Below are 17,665 nucleotides of genomic sequence, written 5' to 3'. Positions count from 1 at the left end.
ACCTCCCAACATGGGTGCTGGGAACCAGACTCAGGTCCTCTGTAAGAGCAGCAGGTGCCCTCAACCACTGAGCCACCTCTCCAGTCCCAACTCCAGTCACTTAGTTATTTGACGGAGTCAAGATGTTTTCTACATAGATGTTTCTGTGCTTTGAGCTTTGGCACCCCTCAGTGGGGAAGCCAGAGGCAGCTGTGTGCCTTTCCCCAGAGCTTCCTTCACAGATTCCAAACCTGCTCGTCCGTCTCTGTCTTCAGGGGTCACCCGTATATACACTTGCAAATTGATGGTTTCGGTGATCGTCAGATAAAACAGGTTTGGGAATGGGTTAAGAGTTTTGGCCTCTGGTGTTTCCCCATTCTCCCTGACTTTAAAGGCAGGTTTCCAGAAGAGGCTGCTGAGAGCTTTTTGTTTGTTTTGGTTTTACGAGACAGGGTTTCTCTATGTAGTTTTGGTGCCTGTCCTGGATCTCACTCTGTAGACCAGGCTGGCCTCGAACTCACAGAGATCCTCCTGGCTCTGCCTCCCCTTTGCTGGGATTAAAGGCATGCACCTCCACTGCCCAGTGAGCTTTTTTTTTTTTTTTGAGTCAGGGTCTAGCCTCAAACTGAGAGTGACCTTAACCTATTTTCACCCGAGAGCTGGGATTACGAATAGACACTACACACTGTCACAGATTACGCAATGCTGGGGATCGAACCCAGGGTTTCGTGCATATTAGACAAACACTACCAACTGAGCTATATCCCCAATCTCTAGCAACCCTGTGTGTCCTCCAGGTTCTCCTTTATGGCTCTAGTATATTCTATATTATTTACTTACTGAGAAAAGATCTGGTTACGTGTGGCCATGGCTAGGCCTGAACTTACTGTGCAGACCAAGCTGGCCCCAAATTTGGCAAAAATGTTTGCCTCCCAAATGCTGGGATTACAGGCATGTGCTGCCATGCCTAAATACTCTCCTGCTCCTACATAGTAAATATGTAGTTAATTTTACTTGCTTTTCTGGAAGGATTTAGACTACAGATCCTTTTTACTCATTTATAGAAAGGAAAAAACGAATCAGGCAGTTGTATTTCAGCTTTTTTTTAAAAATTGTTTTTATGTGCACGGGTGTTTTGCTTGTATGTTTGTGTGCCACATGTGTGCCTGGTGCTGGGCTGGCGCACAGAAGAGGTCATGGGACCCACTGAGACTGGAGTTACAGACAGTGACCTGCCATGTAACAGGTGGATCCCATGGCCTCTTCTGGCTTACCCAGGCACCAGGCACACATGTATAGACTAATTTCTAAACAGTCCTATTAAATAAGAAACACAGAGCCAAATACAGAGGTGATAGCCGAAGAGATCAGAGCGAATAGCCATGACTAGCCTTAGCTTACCACCATGCAGTGGCTGATCTCATACAAACTTTATTAACATGCAAATAAAATATCACCACACACGTGATGCACAGACGTGCACGCCAACAAAACACCTGTACACATAAAAAGTGAACACTAAGCCCGGGCTGTCACGATGGTTCAGTGGGTAATAGGCAAGCCTGCTAACCTCAGTTAAGATTCCTGGAGTGTGCTTGGTAGAAGAAGAACCAACTCCTGAAGATTGTCTTCTGACCTGGGGGCGGGTGCAAATAAATGTCATCTTTTAAAAAGACAGACCAGAGGACAATGACACACGTACGGACACCAGGCTACTATGGAATATTAAATCTAAGCGAGTAAGGCAAAGATCAAAGACTTGAACAAGGAACTCACAAGTCACGAACTGTAAATAAGGCCCAACCATGAGGAAAGGTGGTCCCCATGGTAACATGAGTACAGAATAAGACCAAGATAGCCAGAAGACAGTAATAAAACAGCGAGGAAATTCTCACTTCACACGTTCCAAGACAGCAGCCAAAGCGACACATGGCTGGCCGGACTGTCAATTTTTGTTCCTGGGTTTGTTTGTGTTGCAGTTTGGCCGGTCAGATCCAGCACGTACCCCTGGGCCGCATCTCGAGACCCTCTAGTGGAAATTTTGAGAAATTTTAGAGAACAGGTTTGGCTTTATTCAAATAAATTTAAAGTAAGGTAACCCTGGCCGGGCCGTGGTGGCACACACCATTAGTCAATCCCAGTGTGAGGACGTGATAGGCAGTCCTAACCGGATTGGCCTCCCCAGAAATGAGCTACTCTATCCCAGTCATTAGGGTTCTCAGACCTGAGTAATAATTTACACAGGTCCCGTGATGACTAAGAAACTTAATATGGAACCAGGAATCCCTTAAGGGCCGTTGACCTTTTGCTCTGGAATGCCAGGGAGAGCCTAGTGGCCTGCAGGTGAGGTAAGAATGGGAGAGTGGGCTGTGAGGTATTAACAGCGGGCTTGCTTCTGTAAAACTTGTTTACCGCTATGGGAAAGGGATGGAATGTTCTTTCTCTCACTATGTGTCGGGGAAGCAGTTTTCCTTTCCCCGCTGTGGGCTGCATGGATTGTTTGTTTTCTAGACAGGGTTTCTCTGTATATCCCTGGCTGTCCTGGTGACTCTTATCTGTGCAGTCACTGGGGAGGGTCCGGGTCGGGTCATCATCTGTACAGTTGTTTCAAGCTCACCCACACTTCTCTCCATGGCTCACTGATTCTCCAGGGTGAAGGGTTCTAGTCACCGGTGGAATCATACCTCCGTTTGTCCTGGGATTTTAGGAGGATTGGGTAGACATTGTTTACGCCTCCCCCAGGAAAGGAACTTTAGCAACAAACACTCCATGTTATCTTGCTTCCACCTCCTAAGAGTTGGTATTTACAAGTCCACCACACCCTTCTACAAAATATTACATTTTGTTATGTGGGCCGGGTCTTTCTAGGTAGCCTTGGATGAGCTGGCACATGCTATGTAGTTTAGAGTAACCTTGACTTTCCAGCAATCCTCGGGCCTCCGCCTCCTGAATGAGTGCTGGGATTAGCAGGGTGCACCACCGCACCCGGACTTTAGTGGAGTTCTTGCTTTTTAAAACGGTCTTGTGTTTGAGACTACGCTGGTTTCAAACCCGTTAGGTACCCGAGCCTGATCTTCAACGACCGATCCTTTTAACGTCCATCCCGCAAATGCTGAGATTACAGCTCCCGTCTCTGTTAATGGCCTGAGGTTTTCTAAAATCTGTCGGCCCACTCCGGGTTTGTCAAGATCAAAGGGAGCGGCCCGGCGCGTTCCATTAAACCCGCCCAGCCTGCGTGAACAGAACGTTTGCAGGTGGCTTGAGGCCCCTTCTCCATCCACCCTTGGCGCTGTGCTGCGAGCCGAGCCCCCCTAGATCCCCCGCCACGCTTTCCCTGAAAGCCTCGGATGATCCGCGGGGACCCGATCGCGCGGCCGGCCGTGGCGTCCTCCCGCCGCCAGGGGCGCTGTGGCCGCACCGAACCGGGTCAGACGCGGTGGCCGCCGCGCGCCTGCGGGGAGCTCGCTGCTGACCCGCCCCGCGAGCCCGTGCCCCACACGCACCGTCGCCATGGGTAAGGACAGCAGCCGGGGGTCACCATCCACCGCCGCCGGGGCCGTGCAATCGGCGGGAGTGAAAGGCGGGGGCGGGGGGGGGCTCCCGGGGTCGCCATGGCAACGCGCGCCTGCCCGGCATCCCTGCGCCCCGCCCAGCCTGGGGCCTGGCTGCTGGAGGCCCCTGGACGGGCGGGGGCCGCGTCGTTCGTCCGGGGACGGAGATGGCTTGCACAGTCTCGCGGGTGGCGCACGGGAGGCTGGGGACGGGGAGCGGTGCGGTGCCGGGCCCCGGAAGCGCGCCCCGCGGGGGCTCCGCTGCAGGCTGGGGACGCCGAGGGACGCCGGGCCGGCTCTAGGGACTGCCGGGGAGCGCGGCTGCCGGCTCCTCCTGCGGCCGCTGCTGCACAGCCGCCCTCCTTAGGCTGGTCCGGTGCGGGTTAACAGGTTGGGATGAGCACTCTGAAAAGAGAACGCTTGCCGGTTATGAAACGGCAGGTGGCTTCACCGCCGGGGTGGGGAGTGGGGCGAGGGGAGGAAATGATGCGTGCCGACCCCTCACCATCCAGCCTGGCAGTGTTAGGTTGCGGAGCCTAGAGAGCTGAAAACCCAGATCATAATAGAGGACCAGAGCATTGGGGACTCTGTTTTGTTTTGCCCAGACTAGAAAAAATGGACTTTTGTTTTGTTTTTGAGACCGGTTCTCTCTGTGTAGCCCTGGCTGTCCAGGAGCTCGCTATGCACAGCAGGAGGAACAGAGATCTCCTGTCTCTGCCTCCCTAGTTCTGGGATTAGCATCACGGTGCAACTGCTTTGTTTTGTTTTGAGACGGTGTGCCACTAAAGCGCCCAAACTGCTCTGCTGAACGCCTTAACCATCCGATGTGTCATTTATTTGAAGGTGTTTGTTTTTGAAACAGGTCTCACTATAATAACATTGGCTGGCCTGGAACTTCGGGTAGACCAGGCTGCCCTCAGACTCAGAGATTACTACCCCCGGCCCCCGCCTCCATCTCTGCCTCACAAATGTGATTAAAAGCGCACCGCCACGCCCAGAGCGATATGGAGATTACGAAATGTTAGCCAAGTGCTTTGATTTTCACATCTCAGTTTTCTCATCTTTGCAGAAAGTATTTGGGCCACTTGGTTGTGTTTGGAGTGTTAGGGAAACAGCTGGTTTTTAAAAACAATGTTAATGGTGTGTACCTGAGTGTAGGGGCCTCCAGAGGCCCGAGGTGTTGGATCTCCCTGGAACTGGAGTTGAGCAGTTGCCATAGGTGCTGGGAATTAATTATCTTGGGTCCTCTGGAAGAGCAGTAGATGGTTTTAACCTGAGCCCTCTTTCCAGCCAGGACTAGAATTTATTTATTTATTTATTTATTTATTTATTTACTTACTTACTTACTTACTTACTTACTTATTCATTCATTCATTCATTTATTTATCTATTTATCTATTTAGTCTCTTTCTTTTCTGTCTGTCTGTTCTTTTGATTTGGAGGTTGTGGTTTTTGTTTTTTGAGACACTGTAACCCTGGCTGGCCTGGAACTTGCCTCCTGGTTGCTGAGGTTAATGCTGAGGTTAAATACCACCTGGGATTGAGCTGTTTCTTCTTTAACTGTGTGTTGTCAGAATTTTGGTTTTGTGTTTTCCCCTGTAATGTGTGTTCTGGGGGATTCTGGAATCTGATAACTTTACCTTTTATTTTGTGGCCAGTGTGTTTTGAATTTTTTGAAATAAAGAATTGTGTGGAGGGGTGCGGGGGCAGAAGAGCCTCCTGGTGCTGGAGTTACAGGTAAACCATCCTAATGGATTCTGGGAACCAAATTTTGGTCCTTTGTAAGAACAGCAAATGCTTTTAATAGCTGAGCCATCACTTCAGCCTCTTATTCTTGGAAATCATTAGACCTTACCCACTGTCCACCATTTGTAAGACTTTTAAACATGTGGCTTATGTTCCCAGGCTTATCTCCACAGGAAGTCATTTTACTTTAATGTTTTTAAGTGCTGGGTAGTAGGGTGCCGGCTTTTAATCTCTGCACTCCAGAGGCACAGGCAAGGGATCTCAGTGAGTTTGAAGCCAGCCTAGTCTACAAAGTGAGTTCCAGGACAGCCTGGGCTACATAGAGAGACCCTGTCTCCAACAAACAAACAAAATGTTTTTAAGTATGTGTGTGTAGTAGGTAGGCACAACTATGCCAGGGCTGGTTGGTGATGATCTTGTGCGTGTGCGTGTGCGTGTGCGTGTGCGTGTGCGTGTGCGTGTGTGTGTGTGTGTGTGTGTGTGTGCCTGTGCACACAGGAGGTCAGCACGGGTATGCCAGGGCTGGTTGGTGCTGGTCAGAGGACAACTCTCAGGAGGTGTTCTCTCCTTCTGCCTTGAGGGTTCTGGATGGAGTCAGGCCCCCACACCTGTGCCTCTCCCTCTGAGCCACCTTGCCAGCCCAGAAAATAAAGCTCATTCCCTGTGTGGAGTCTTGAGGATAGCTCATAAGCCTTGGCCGCAGTGGGCATGGCATTTTGGCTGTGGCTTGTGAGAAAGAGATAAAGAGGTCGCGTCCTGGCACCTTGGCCTGAGGAGATATCCGATTGCCAACCACAGAAAAGCAAACTGTGTTGATTTCTGTGGGCCGGGACAGATTTGTGAACTTGCCGTTGTCCTGACTTGGGAATGATGTTGGACTTTTCTTGTGCTTTTCAGCTACAAAAGACCCCACAGCTGTGGAGAGAGCCAACTTGTTAAACATGGCCAAGCTGAGCATCAAAGGACTCATTGAATCTGCCCTGAGCTTCGGCCGCACTCTGGACTCGGACTATCCCCCCCTCCAGCAGTTCTTTGTGGTTATGGAACACTGTCTGAAGCATGGCCTTAAAGGTATCGCGAGACTTCGGAAATCAGTGCACCTTGCAGTCCCTCTCTTTGCACCCTAGATAGCCTTGAGGAATGGTTTTGAGGCTGCAGCTACCATTATTTTGCGTTTTAAAATACTAACTGCCAGGTCAGTGGGATGGCTTTGTGAGTAAGGGCTTGCCACACTAGCTGGAGGCCTGAGTTTGTTCTTTGGAACCCTGGTTAAGGTGAAGGAGAGAGATTAAATAATCTTGTGGCCGTGTCCCACACATACACACAATAATAATTTAAAAAAAACATTGAGTGGGTTCATTTCCTGGTAGATGATCTTCAGAAAAATTTAAATAATTGGAGAAAAACATACTAGATTCCTTTTTTTTTTTTTTAAAGAGAGAGAGAGAGATCTCCGTATAACCCTGGCTGGCCTTGAACGTACTGTATAGACCAGGCTGGTCTTGAACTCACAGAGATCTGTCTGTCTCTGCCGCCCAAAGTTTGGGATTAAAAGTGTGCACTACCATGCTTGGCCTGATTACATGTTTTTTAAATGTTTACCCTTGAACTGATTTTCATTTCCTTGGGTAATTAAAAAAAAATTATTATGCTTATTCACACACACACACACACACACACACACACACACACACGTGTTGAGCGCACACGAGCATGAAGGTCAGAGGGCAACCTGTAGGAGGCAGATGCCCTCACCCACTGAGCCATCCCCCCAGCCTTGGATTTCTTTTGAAACTGAAACTGAGTGGTGATGCTGGCATGAACTCATTAATTCGCTTGAACCCTGTTGAAGAAGTCAGTCAGAAGTAGATTGTTGAGCTAGAAAGGTCTTCAGAGCGTGGGGACATATGGACAAAGTGACCTCGGACCCAGGTTGCCATAGAAACAAGTGACCCCGGAAAGGATGATGGTCTGCTACGCAGCTCCTATGGAAGGTTGTTACATGGGGAACGTGTGTGTATTTTGAGGGTCTCTGTGTAGCCTTGGCTAGCCTGGAACTCCCTGTATAGACCAAGCTGGCTTCCAGCTCACAGAGATCCACCTGCCTCTGCCTTCCCCGGGCGGGGGTTAAAGGTGTACTCCGAGCTGGGGTGGGTGGTCGTTTCGTTTTGAGACAAGGAATTGGCCAGTGGCCCAGACTGGCCTGGGACTTGCTGTGCGGCCCAAGCCTCCCAAGGGCTAAAACGGCGGGAGCCTTCTCTGTGCAGAGGGCAGAGGGCTGTATCAAGGACTCACACAACTCAGAACGACGACGAAACACAGGACAGCAGCTGGGAAGGCGGCTTAGTAAAGTTGGAGAACTCAGTTTGATCCCTAGTAACCACATAGCAAGGTTGTAATCCCTGAACTGGGGAGGTGGAGGCAGGAGGAGCCCAGCCAGCTTAGTTGGGGGGTGCACTGGTCCCGGGGGGAGACCCTGCCTCAAAACACGAGGTGGATGGCTCTTGAGGATACCACCCAAGGTTAACCTCTGGCCTCCATATACACCTGCGCAGACACACAAAATAACACAACCAACCGGGCTGTTTAGTATTCACCCTTTAACTATATACTGGATAATAACAATTCTTTTACTGACAGTAACAAGCCAGGCGTGGTAGTCCAGGCCTGTAATCCCAGCCCGTGGAGGGTGGAGGCAGGAAGATCTGGTATTTAAGGTCAAGAGTGAGTCTGAGGACAGCCTGTATTGCCTTGGGGTGTTTGTGGTGGCACAAGTTTATGTGTATGTCTGTATGCCATGTGTGTGAGGTTACCCGAGGATTCCAGAAGAGGGCGTCTGATTCCCTGGAGCAGCAGTTAGAGATGGTTGGGAGCCCCCTGACCTAGATGCTGGGAACTGAATTCTAAACCTCTGGAGGAGCAGCAAGGGCTCTTAACTGCTAAGCTATCTGTCTATCCTACAGAAGCTTTTTAAAAAGGATTTTTAAATTTATTTTAATTAAGTGTGTCTGTATGTGGGTATGTATTCATGAATGCAGGCCACCAGAGGCCTAAGGTGTTCCAACCCTTGGAGCTGGAGTTACAGGTGGATCAGGGCTGACTCAGGTCCTCGGGAAGAGCAGTCCATGCTCTTAACCCCTGAGCCATCTTGTCAGCCCATCTCCCAGGCATTTTTATTGCATCAGGAAATTACCAGTTATGTGCCAGGGTGTGAGTGTGGGCGTCAGAGGACAACTTGCAGGAATCAGTTCGGCTCTTTCCTTCCAAGGTGTGTCCTTGGGATGGAATTCTGGTGTCCCGCTTGCAGGGGGGGGTGCCTTTGCTGCCCTGGAGACATCTCCAGCCTGCCTCCCTTTGTATGTTTGGGATTTTTAACATAGCAATGATAAAAATCTTTCTTCTCCCCTAAATCGCTGAATTGGAATTTGATAATCATGGCCAAAATAGTTAAACTTTATTATTATTTTTTATTATTATTTATTTTCAGAAAGCATTATCCTTTATTTCCTAATGACAGTGAATGATTGTAGTCACAGGCTTACCCTTGTGCATCGTGGTAACGCTAGTTAGACGTGGTGATTTTTCTCCCCACAGTAAAGTTGCCCTCGGTGGCTGCTCTTGCTTAGGTGATCACGCCTGTGATAGCCACATTGTATCTGCGGAAGGTTGGATTGTTTTTTCTTTTGGTGATTGCGTTTGTCTATGCACTGCCTGCATGCAGTGCTCAAGGAGACCAGAAGAGGGCATCAGATCTCCTGGAGCCACCTGATGAAGATTGTTGAGACCCAAACCCTTGTCCTCAATAGCAGCCTCTTATAGCATACTTGCTGTGTAACTGAGGATGACCTTGAACTTTTTTTGGGGGGCGTGGCTTTTTGAGATGGTCTCTATGTAACCCTGGCTGTCCTGGAACTTGCTTTGTAGACCATGCTGGCCTTGAACTCACAGAGAGTACTCAGGAGTGTTGGAATTAAAGGCCTGTGCCACCATGCCCGGTACCCTTGAACCCTTGATCCTGATGCTTCCACTTCCCACTTCCCTGACTACAGGCATAGGCTATGGCATCAAGGTTTTCATGTGACCTCTAGGCCCAAACCCACGGCTTCCCGCATGATAGGCAAGCAGTCTACCAACCGAACTGTATCCCCAGCCCAGACTTTTTTTTTTTTTTCTAGAGACATGGTTTCTCTGTGTAGTTTTGGTGTCTGTCCTGGATCTCGCTCTGTAGACCACACTGACCTTGAACTCACAGAGATCCGCCTGCCTCTGCCTCCCGAGTGCTGGGATTAAAGGCGTGCGCCACCACTGCCCGGCTCAGCCCAGACTTTTTTATGTCACCTGATGTCAAAATAAAAGTTGCAATTTTTCCTATTTGGAAGGAAAGCACCATTACTATGCTTTCTTCTTTTTTTTTTTTTTTCCCCTTCTTCTTCAGTACTGGAGATCAAACCCAGAGCCTCGTGCATTCTAGGCTAGCATTCTGCTACTGAACTAAATCTCCTGTACCTTCAGAGCTCTTAACATTTCTCATAAATTTTGAGACAAGATACTGCAGTTTCCCAACTGATCGTCAACTTTCTCTGTAGTTCATGGAGGCTTAAACTTGACTTTTCTGCTGCGGCCTCCCAAGTGCTAGGATTCCAGGCGTGTGCCCCCAAACCTGGCTTTGTGCTTTATTTATTCAATAGACTTACGGAGATCATCCTGCTAGGGCCATCAGCTCTTTTTATTTTGGTATTGGTAAAGAAAGACTCAGGCCACTATTTAGTTACGTACCTGGACGTTCCTGATTTGGAAGAACAGCTAAGATGTATGTGTGTGTGTACATGTGTATGTCTGCATTTACTGACTTCTGATGGTACTAGGGATTAAACCTCCATCCAACCTTGTGCATGCTGGACAAATGTTCTACTGAGGTGCGTCTCCTGTCTCCAGACTTCTTCCCTTGCTAGTGATGCAGGATGTCACTAAGCTACCCAGGCAGGCCTTGAACATCTGATCCTCCTGTCTCAGCCTCTCATAGAGCTAAGATTATAAGTGTCTGTGTGTGTGTGTGTGTGTGTGTGTGTGTGTGTGTGTGTGTACGCATATACAGAGGCCAGAGCAGGACAGTGTCTTTCTGTCGCTCTCTGCCCTCGAGACAGGCTCTTTCACTGAACTGGACACTCATACTTTCACTTGGGCAGGCTAGCCAGCAGGCCGTCATGGCTGCCCACCTCCACCCTCCAATGCTGGGGTTGCAGGTACACACACACACACACACACACACACACACACACACACACACACACACACAGCCATGCCCAGCTTGTCAGGTGGGTGCTGGGGTTTGCTCAGGTCCTCATCCCTGAAGAACGGGCACTGTTAGCCACTGGACCGTCTCTCCAGATCTCTAACTAAATACTGAAGATGATGTCACTCCCGTTTCGTGAGTTGAAATTGTGCTTTATATATTTTTTTTCCAGTGAGAAAATCATTTTTGAGTTATAACAAAACTATTTGGGGCCCCCTGGAACTGGTGGAGAAGCTGTACCCAGAAGCAGAGGAAATCGGAGCGAGTGTCCGGGACTTGCCTGGCCTGAAGTACGTATGTTTGATCATCCCCAGAGGTTCACGTGCGGCCTCTCCGTACTTAGTCTAAGGATTGCTTCTGTTTTCCCATCAGAAGCCCAGCTCACTCTATAACTCAGCCCATACTGGCTCCTTCATTAAGTTTTCCTAAGTCCCTTCATCAAGAATTAAGAATTCGCCACTGAGAAGACCAGTAGAGAGGCTGAGCCTGGCAGATCTCTGTATGTTCAGGGCCAGCCTGGTCTATATAGAGAATTCCAGGCCAGCCAGGGCCACAGAGTGAGTCCCTGTCTCAAAAAAAAAAAAAAAAAAAAAAAAAAAAAATGTTGAAAACTTTTCTCAGGTAAGAAATTTTTTTTTTTTTTTGAGGGGGGGGAATTGAGACAAGGTTTCTCTGTGTAGCCCTGGCTGTCCTAGAACTCACTATGTAGACGAGGCTGGCCTTGAACTCACAGAGCCCACCTGCCTCTGTGCACCACCCCCACCCCCACCCCATGCCCTTGGAATTAAAGGCGTGTGCCATCACTACTGCTCGGCTTGATTTTTTTGAGACAGGGTTTCTCTGTGTAGCTCTGTCTGTCTTGGTACTCACTACGTAGCCCAGGCTGGCTTCAAACTCACAGAGCTCTGCCAGTCTCTGCTTCTGGAGTGTTGGGATTAAAGCATGTGCCACCACATCTGGCTCCACCAATTTTTAACTTTTAAATTTTGATATTTGTGTGTGTGTGTGTGTGTGTGTGTGTGTGTGTGTGTGTGTGTATTCACACATGAGCACATATGTATGATGTAGGTGTGTGGGAGTGAGGGCATGTGGGTGCCATGGTGGTGAGAGGACAACTTTCAGGGTCAGCCCTCTCCTTACATTGTGTGACCGGAGGCTGGAACTCAGGTCACCAGGCTTGCGTGACAAGCACCTTTGACCCCCTGCACCCTCTCACCAGCACTTAGTCCTTCTGAAGAAGATGACTTAGTTGTTTTGACCCCCCAAACATTTGTGTCTATGTGTGCACATGCTCCAGTTTGTGTGTGTGTGTGTGTGCGCTTGCGTGAGCACACACAAAGGCACATGCGCCATGGTGTAGCTATGAAGGCCCATCCCACTATATGACACCCCTTACAGAGGTGTAATATTCTAGAAAGCTCTTTCTTCCGAAGCATACAGTGGTACTTAACTTGAGGCTGGAGAGGTTGCTCAGTGGTTAAGAGCACCAGCTGCTCTTCCAAGGAACCTGTATGTATTTCTTAGCACCACGTGGTATCTCTAGTCTCAGGGATCCTACACCCACTCTGGCCTCCACAGGCAGGCACTGCATCTACATGGTGCACAAACGTACATTCAGGCAAACACATGCATATAAATAAAAATAAAATCTAAAAAACTCCCACAAAAACCCCCAAACCTTACCAGAGCAGGTTTTGCTGACCTCTCGAGATAAAATTGCTTACTCAAAAAACTAGCATAAGTCAGGCGGTGGTGGCGCACACCTTTAATCCCAGCACTCGGGAGGCAGAGCCAGGCAGATCTCTGAGTTCTGAGGTCTACAGAGCAAGATCCAGGACAGGCTCCACAGATACACAGAGAAACCCTGTCTCGAAAAACAAAACAAAAACAAACAAACAAACCAAACTAGCATAAGGGGCCGAAGAGATGGCTCAGCTCTTTGAGGGAACATGGGTTTGGTTTCTCAGCACCCACATGGTGGCTCCCAGCTATTTATATCCCCATCAGGTTCCAGGGGATCCAGTGCCCTCTTCAGGCACTGCATGCGTATAGATGCACACAAAACAACCATACACATAAAATAAAATTAGAAACCAGCCTAAAGACCAAGGAGATTGCTCAGTGGGTAACGTGCTTGGCCGCACAGGCATGAAAACCTGAGTTTGGATCTTCAGAACCTGTGTGAAAACCAGGTGCCTTGGGTGAGGAGGCCGAGAGGCAGAGCCCAGAAACCCTCCCTGGGCAGCACAGTTTAGGTGCAGGGGGAGACCATGTCCAAAAATAAAGTGGAGAAGTGATAAAGGCATCCCGAGAGCAGCCTTTGGTTTCCACATGTGCCCTCTTGGCGGAAAGAGCACAGGTGTGCCTTGCACACCCACACACATCAGCATCAAGAGAACAACAAAAGGTGATAAAAATGCCTCTTTTGGTCAAAGTGTACTTCAGCAGATACGGCGTGCGTGGCTGTGACTTTAGCACTAAGGCTGATTTCTAACCCTAAGGCTGATTTCTGACCCCTTGGTTCTTCTTTCTAGAACTCCCCTGGGCCGTGCTAGGGCGTGGCTCCGATTAGCCCTCATGCAAAAAAAAATGGCCGATTACCTGCGTTGCTTAATTATCCAGAGGGAGCTCCTGAGGTCAGTATCATTAAGTCATGTTCATTTTTTTTAATTTAACTTATATCTTATTATCCAAAAAAGAAGTGAAGATCTATGAAATATCGTAAAACAAAAGGAGACCAAAATGAGAAGGCCAAGGACCCCGTAGGGACATAACACCAATGCAAAGCTAGCCTAGGACAAATACCACTAGCTTCTTATCCCACAACATGGGGTGTAGCTAGAGTTTTCCTGCCTACAGGAAAGGACAAATCTCTGTCACCCGCAAGTCCCACAGCCACTCAGAACCAACCAAGTAAACACAGAGACTTATATTGCTTACAAACTGTATGGCTGTGGCAGGCTTCTTGCTAACTGTTCTTATAGCTTAAATTAATCCATTTCCATAAATCTATACCTTGCCACGTGGCTCGTGGCTTACCAGCATCTTCACATGCTGCTTGTTATGGTGGTGGTGGCTGGCAGTGACTCCCTCTACCTTCCTGTTCTCTTAATTCTCCTCTCTGTTAGTCCCACCTATACTTTCTGCCTGGCTACTGGCCAATCAGTGTTTTATTTATTGACCAGTCAGAGCAACACATTTGACATACAGACCATCCCACAGCACTTCTCCTTTTCTTTTTTTTTTTTTTTTTTTTGGTTTTTCGAGACAGGGTTTCTCTGTGTAGCTCTTTTTTTTTTTTTTTTAAAGGAAGGTTTTAACTTTTACACATCTCCAAAGCCAGCTTGGTGTATTTGGGAATTTGGGCGTAGCTTCTCTTACTACTTCCTGCTGGAGGGGGGCACTGTATCTTATGGGGACACAAAGAAAATTTTAGGATTATAGAGTAGTCCGTGAGGGTATATTGTCTGAGCCAGTTGCCTTGAAATGGTTCTGGATGTTGGATCATCTGGGCCTTGGTGTCATTGGAGACCTTTCAGGGGGTCTTGGCTGGTCAAACCTGATGTATCTTAATCTGGAACAAATCCATAGCCTCTGGCTTTCTGTGGAAACAAAAGCAGAGCCTCCTTTCCAAAGCAACATATCCTTACATCCAAATTTTGAAGTCAAGGTACCTTTAAAATATACATTTTGGCATAACTCAACAGCTTTTGCAATCAAATGTTTTTTTTTTTCAGTTACGAATATCAAAGAGAACATAATCCAGATTCTCTGTGTGGTAGCCATCTTTACATGGCTTATTTTTTACATTACCTTGAGCCTATTGCTTTAAACTGCAGCATTCCAAGACTGAAATGGCGCTGTGGCTGCTGGCTCTGCCCCCTTCAGCTTCCCAACATGGCGGTGATACGTTTTCCGCCAGTTCTGGGAGCCATCAACTCTCAGAAATAGTGAGTCTATGCTTCTATCAAAGCAGCGTTGTAGCCCACAAAACTCTTTTTTTTTTTTTTTTTTTTGTACTAGCAAAGGCTAAATCCACCACGCAGTTTAATGTGCCACTTGCAGAGGCCCCATTCCCGCCATACAGGAGGTCAAGCTCACACGCCAGGAACCCCCCCCCCCCCCATAGTAGATAGTAGCTCAAACACGCACTCTGCCGCAAACTTGAAAGAGACAACTAGGAACTATGTTTAGCTCTGTTTTAGAATCTTTTTAGTCAGGTTTTAGGTGGAAACTCTTGCCAACATGTTGGGTGCGTGTTGAGAGGAGAATTGAGAGAACAGGAAGGCGGAGGGAGACACTGCCAGCCCCCGCCGCCATAATAAGCAGCATGTGAAGACGCCGGTAAGCCAGGAGCCACGTGGCAAGGTATAGATTTATGGAAATGGATTAATTTAAGATGTAAGGACTAGATAGCTAGAAGCCTGAGCCATTAGGCCAAACAGTTTAAATAATATAAGCATCTGTGTGTTTATTTTATAAGTGGGCTGTCGGACTGCCAGGGCTTGTCGGGACCCGGAGAGAAAACTCTCCAGCTACAATGGGGTAACTTAAGCATGTTTCCAAGTTGATTCCCTTCCTCAGAATTGTAATTTTGTGGACACAAATTTGCATTGGGATTTGGGAGTCTAATTGCACATTTCTTCTTTAGATCTTTAATGTCCAGATGAATGCTTCAGCTATATCATGAGCATTGTTGAAGTGAAGGTCAGATGTTGAAGACAGCTTTCAGAGCAAGGCAATCAGTCTTTGAGGGGAGTGGGCCCAGGGCAGCTCTCGTCCTGATTCCCTTGGCTTGCCTCTGGGCTATTTGGGGAATACCATTCTGTGTCTAGGTTTTTGTTTTTGTTTTTTGAGACAGGGTTTCTCAGGATAGCCTTGGCTGTCCTGAAACTTGCTCTGTAGCCCAGGCTGGCCTCAAACTCACAGAGATCCACCTGCCTCTGCCTCCGGAGTGCTGGGATTAAAGGTGTGCGCCACCACCACCCGGCCCGTGTTTGGTTTTATTCGTGACTCTGGCTTCACGTCTCAGTTTTTCCATTTGTTAAATGAAAATGGCCATAGTTGAAGCTCTGGGATTTCTCAGCACCAGTTAAACCTGTAAATGATACACGTGTGAGTTGGTGGCACCAGAGCTTGCTTTTCCCAATTATCAAAATCTGGTAACTTCATTGTTAGACTATTCTCTTTGCATCCATCTCTCTCTCTCTCTCTCTCTCTCTCTCTCTCTCATCAGAGTCCCATATAGCACAGTCTGATCATGAACTTGCTGTGTAATCAAGGATGACCCTGAGGTCTTGATCCTCTTGCCTGCAAGTACTAGGATTACAGGTGTGCACCACCATGCCTGGGGAGAAGTCTTGCTTGGACACTTTTTAGACTGTAGTTGTCCATGTGTCCTTAGTTGATGATTATCTACCCATTAAGAATACTTAGAGGGCTAGAGAAATGGCTAAGTGGTTAAGAGCACTGGCTGCTCTTCCAGAGGACCAGGGTTCTGTTTCCAGTACACACATGGCAGCTCACAACCATCTAATTCTGGGAGATCCAATGATTTCTTCTGGCCTTTGGGGGCACCAGGCACACACATGGTGTACATACATACATGCAAACAAAATGCTCATACATGCTGGGTGGTGGTGGCACACACCTTTAATCCCAGCCCTTGGAAGGCAGAGGCAGGTGGATCTCTGTGAGTTCAAGGCCAGCCTGGTCTAGAGTGAGTTCCAGGACAACCAGGGATACACAGAGAAACCCTATCTTGAAAACTGCCCCTCTCCTGCCAAATGCTCAAACACATAAAATAAATCTGTTTGTTTGTGACAGGATATCACTATGTTATAACTGGAGAATTTCTCTCCAGCTCCCGCCAAGTCTCGCCAGTCCTGGAGCCCACTTATAAAATAAACACACAGACTCTTACATTATTTAAACTGCTTGGCCATTAGTTCAGGCCTATCATTGTCTAGCTCTTACTCTTATATTTAGCCCATTTTTATTAATCTATACTTTTCACGTGGCTCGTGGCTTACTGGTACCTTACATATTCCTTGTCCTGGCGGTGGCTCTCCCTCTCCTTCCTGTTCCCTAACCTGGCTGGCTTGGAATTTGCTATGTAGACAAGGCTGTTCTCTAACTCATAGAGATCCGCCTGCTTCTACTTACTGAGTGCTGAGATTAAAGGCATGAGCTGCCACAGCCAGCTATTCCAAAGGTCTTAATGAATCTGGGGACTGAAATTTCAGCTCTAATTGCAAGTATCATAATCAAATCATTAGCAGCAGTTACTGAGTCCTGAGAGTCCAGCATTCCAGGCCTCAGGTTGCCTTTCTCTGCTGACTCTTAAGACAAGGGTCCACAAGCTGGAGAGATAGCTCAGCAGTTAAGAGCACTGGCTTCCTCTTCTAGAAAACGTGGGTTCAGGTCCTAACATCCACAATGGCAGCTCACACTGTCTGTGATTCCAGTTCTAGGGGTCCTAATGCCTTCTCACAGCCTCTGTGGCATACATAGATACATGCCAGTAAAACACTCAAACATATAAAATAATTGTAGATGAAACTCTAAATGGTCTTATTAAATAAGAAACACAGAGCCAAATACAGAGTTAAAAGCCCAAGAGATCAGAGCACTAGTGAAGAGCCAGAACTACCTTTAGCTTACCACTCACTGCCGCTTCCCCTGAGAGAGGTTTCTTCCTGTGACTTGTCTTTTTATTGCTTTCCTGTTCTGTCTTCTCATTGGCTCTGAACCCAACCACATGACTTCCTTGTCACTGCCTGTCTATACAGACCTCCTCATCACTGTGGTTGGTACTGGGATTAAAGACTCAGGTCACCACGCTTGGCTGTGTCCTTGACCACACAGAGACTCTGCCTGCCATGTGATTGGATTAAGGGCATGTGCTACCACTGCCGGACTTCTGCTTAATGGCTTGATTTTACCTCTGATCTCCAGGCAACTTTATTTATTAACATACAAATAAAACCACATTTCAGCACAAATAAAATATCACCATAAAATAACCTTTTTAAAAAGCCATGGTCTGGGCTGGAGAGATGGCTCAGAGGTTAAGAGCACTGGCTGTTCTTCCAGA

The 17,665-nt window shown here is 47.9% G+C and overlaps 1 protein-coding gene across 6 annotated transcripts in view; it reads left to right on the top strand.

Annotated features, from left to right (window-relative positions):
• Positions 1 to 3,391: 3,391 nt before the first annotated feature.
• Positions 3,392 to 17,665, top strand: part of Rufy2 (RUN and FYVE domain containing 2) — a 34,977-nt gene continuing 20,703 nt past the window's right edge. For 5 of the 6 annotated variants that reach the window (XM_028881089.2, XM_028881091.2, XM_028881092.2 and 2 more), the window contains exons 1-4: positions 3,392 to 3,493; positions 6,174 to 6,347; positions 10,742 to 10,859; positions 13,104 to 13,205. In XM_028881089.2, the coding sequence (XP_028736922.1) occupies positions 3,490 to 3,493; positions 6,174 to 6,347; positions 10,742 to 10,859; positions 13,104 to 13,205 (398 nt within the window). In that variant the 5' untranslated portion in view covers positions 3,392 to 3,489. Of the gene's footprint in view, positions 3,494 to 3,826; positions 3,921 to 6,173; positions 6,348 to 10,741; positions 10,860 to 13,103; positions 13,206 to 17,665 lie in introns of those variants that run through there. The other variant, XM_028881090.2, reaches the window with a different exon arrangement.

Source organism: Peromyscus leucopus, chromosome 16_21 (assembly GCF_004664715.2).
Source record: "Peromyscus leucopus breed LL Stock chromosome 16_21, UCI_PerLeu_2.1, whole genome shotgun sequence".
Taxonomy (NCBI): Eukaryota; Metazoa; Chordata; class Mammalia; order Rodentia; family Cricetidae; genus Peromyscus; species Peromyscus leucopus.
This window is presented reverse-complemented; position numbering and strand designations above follow the sequence as displayed.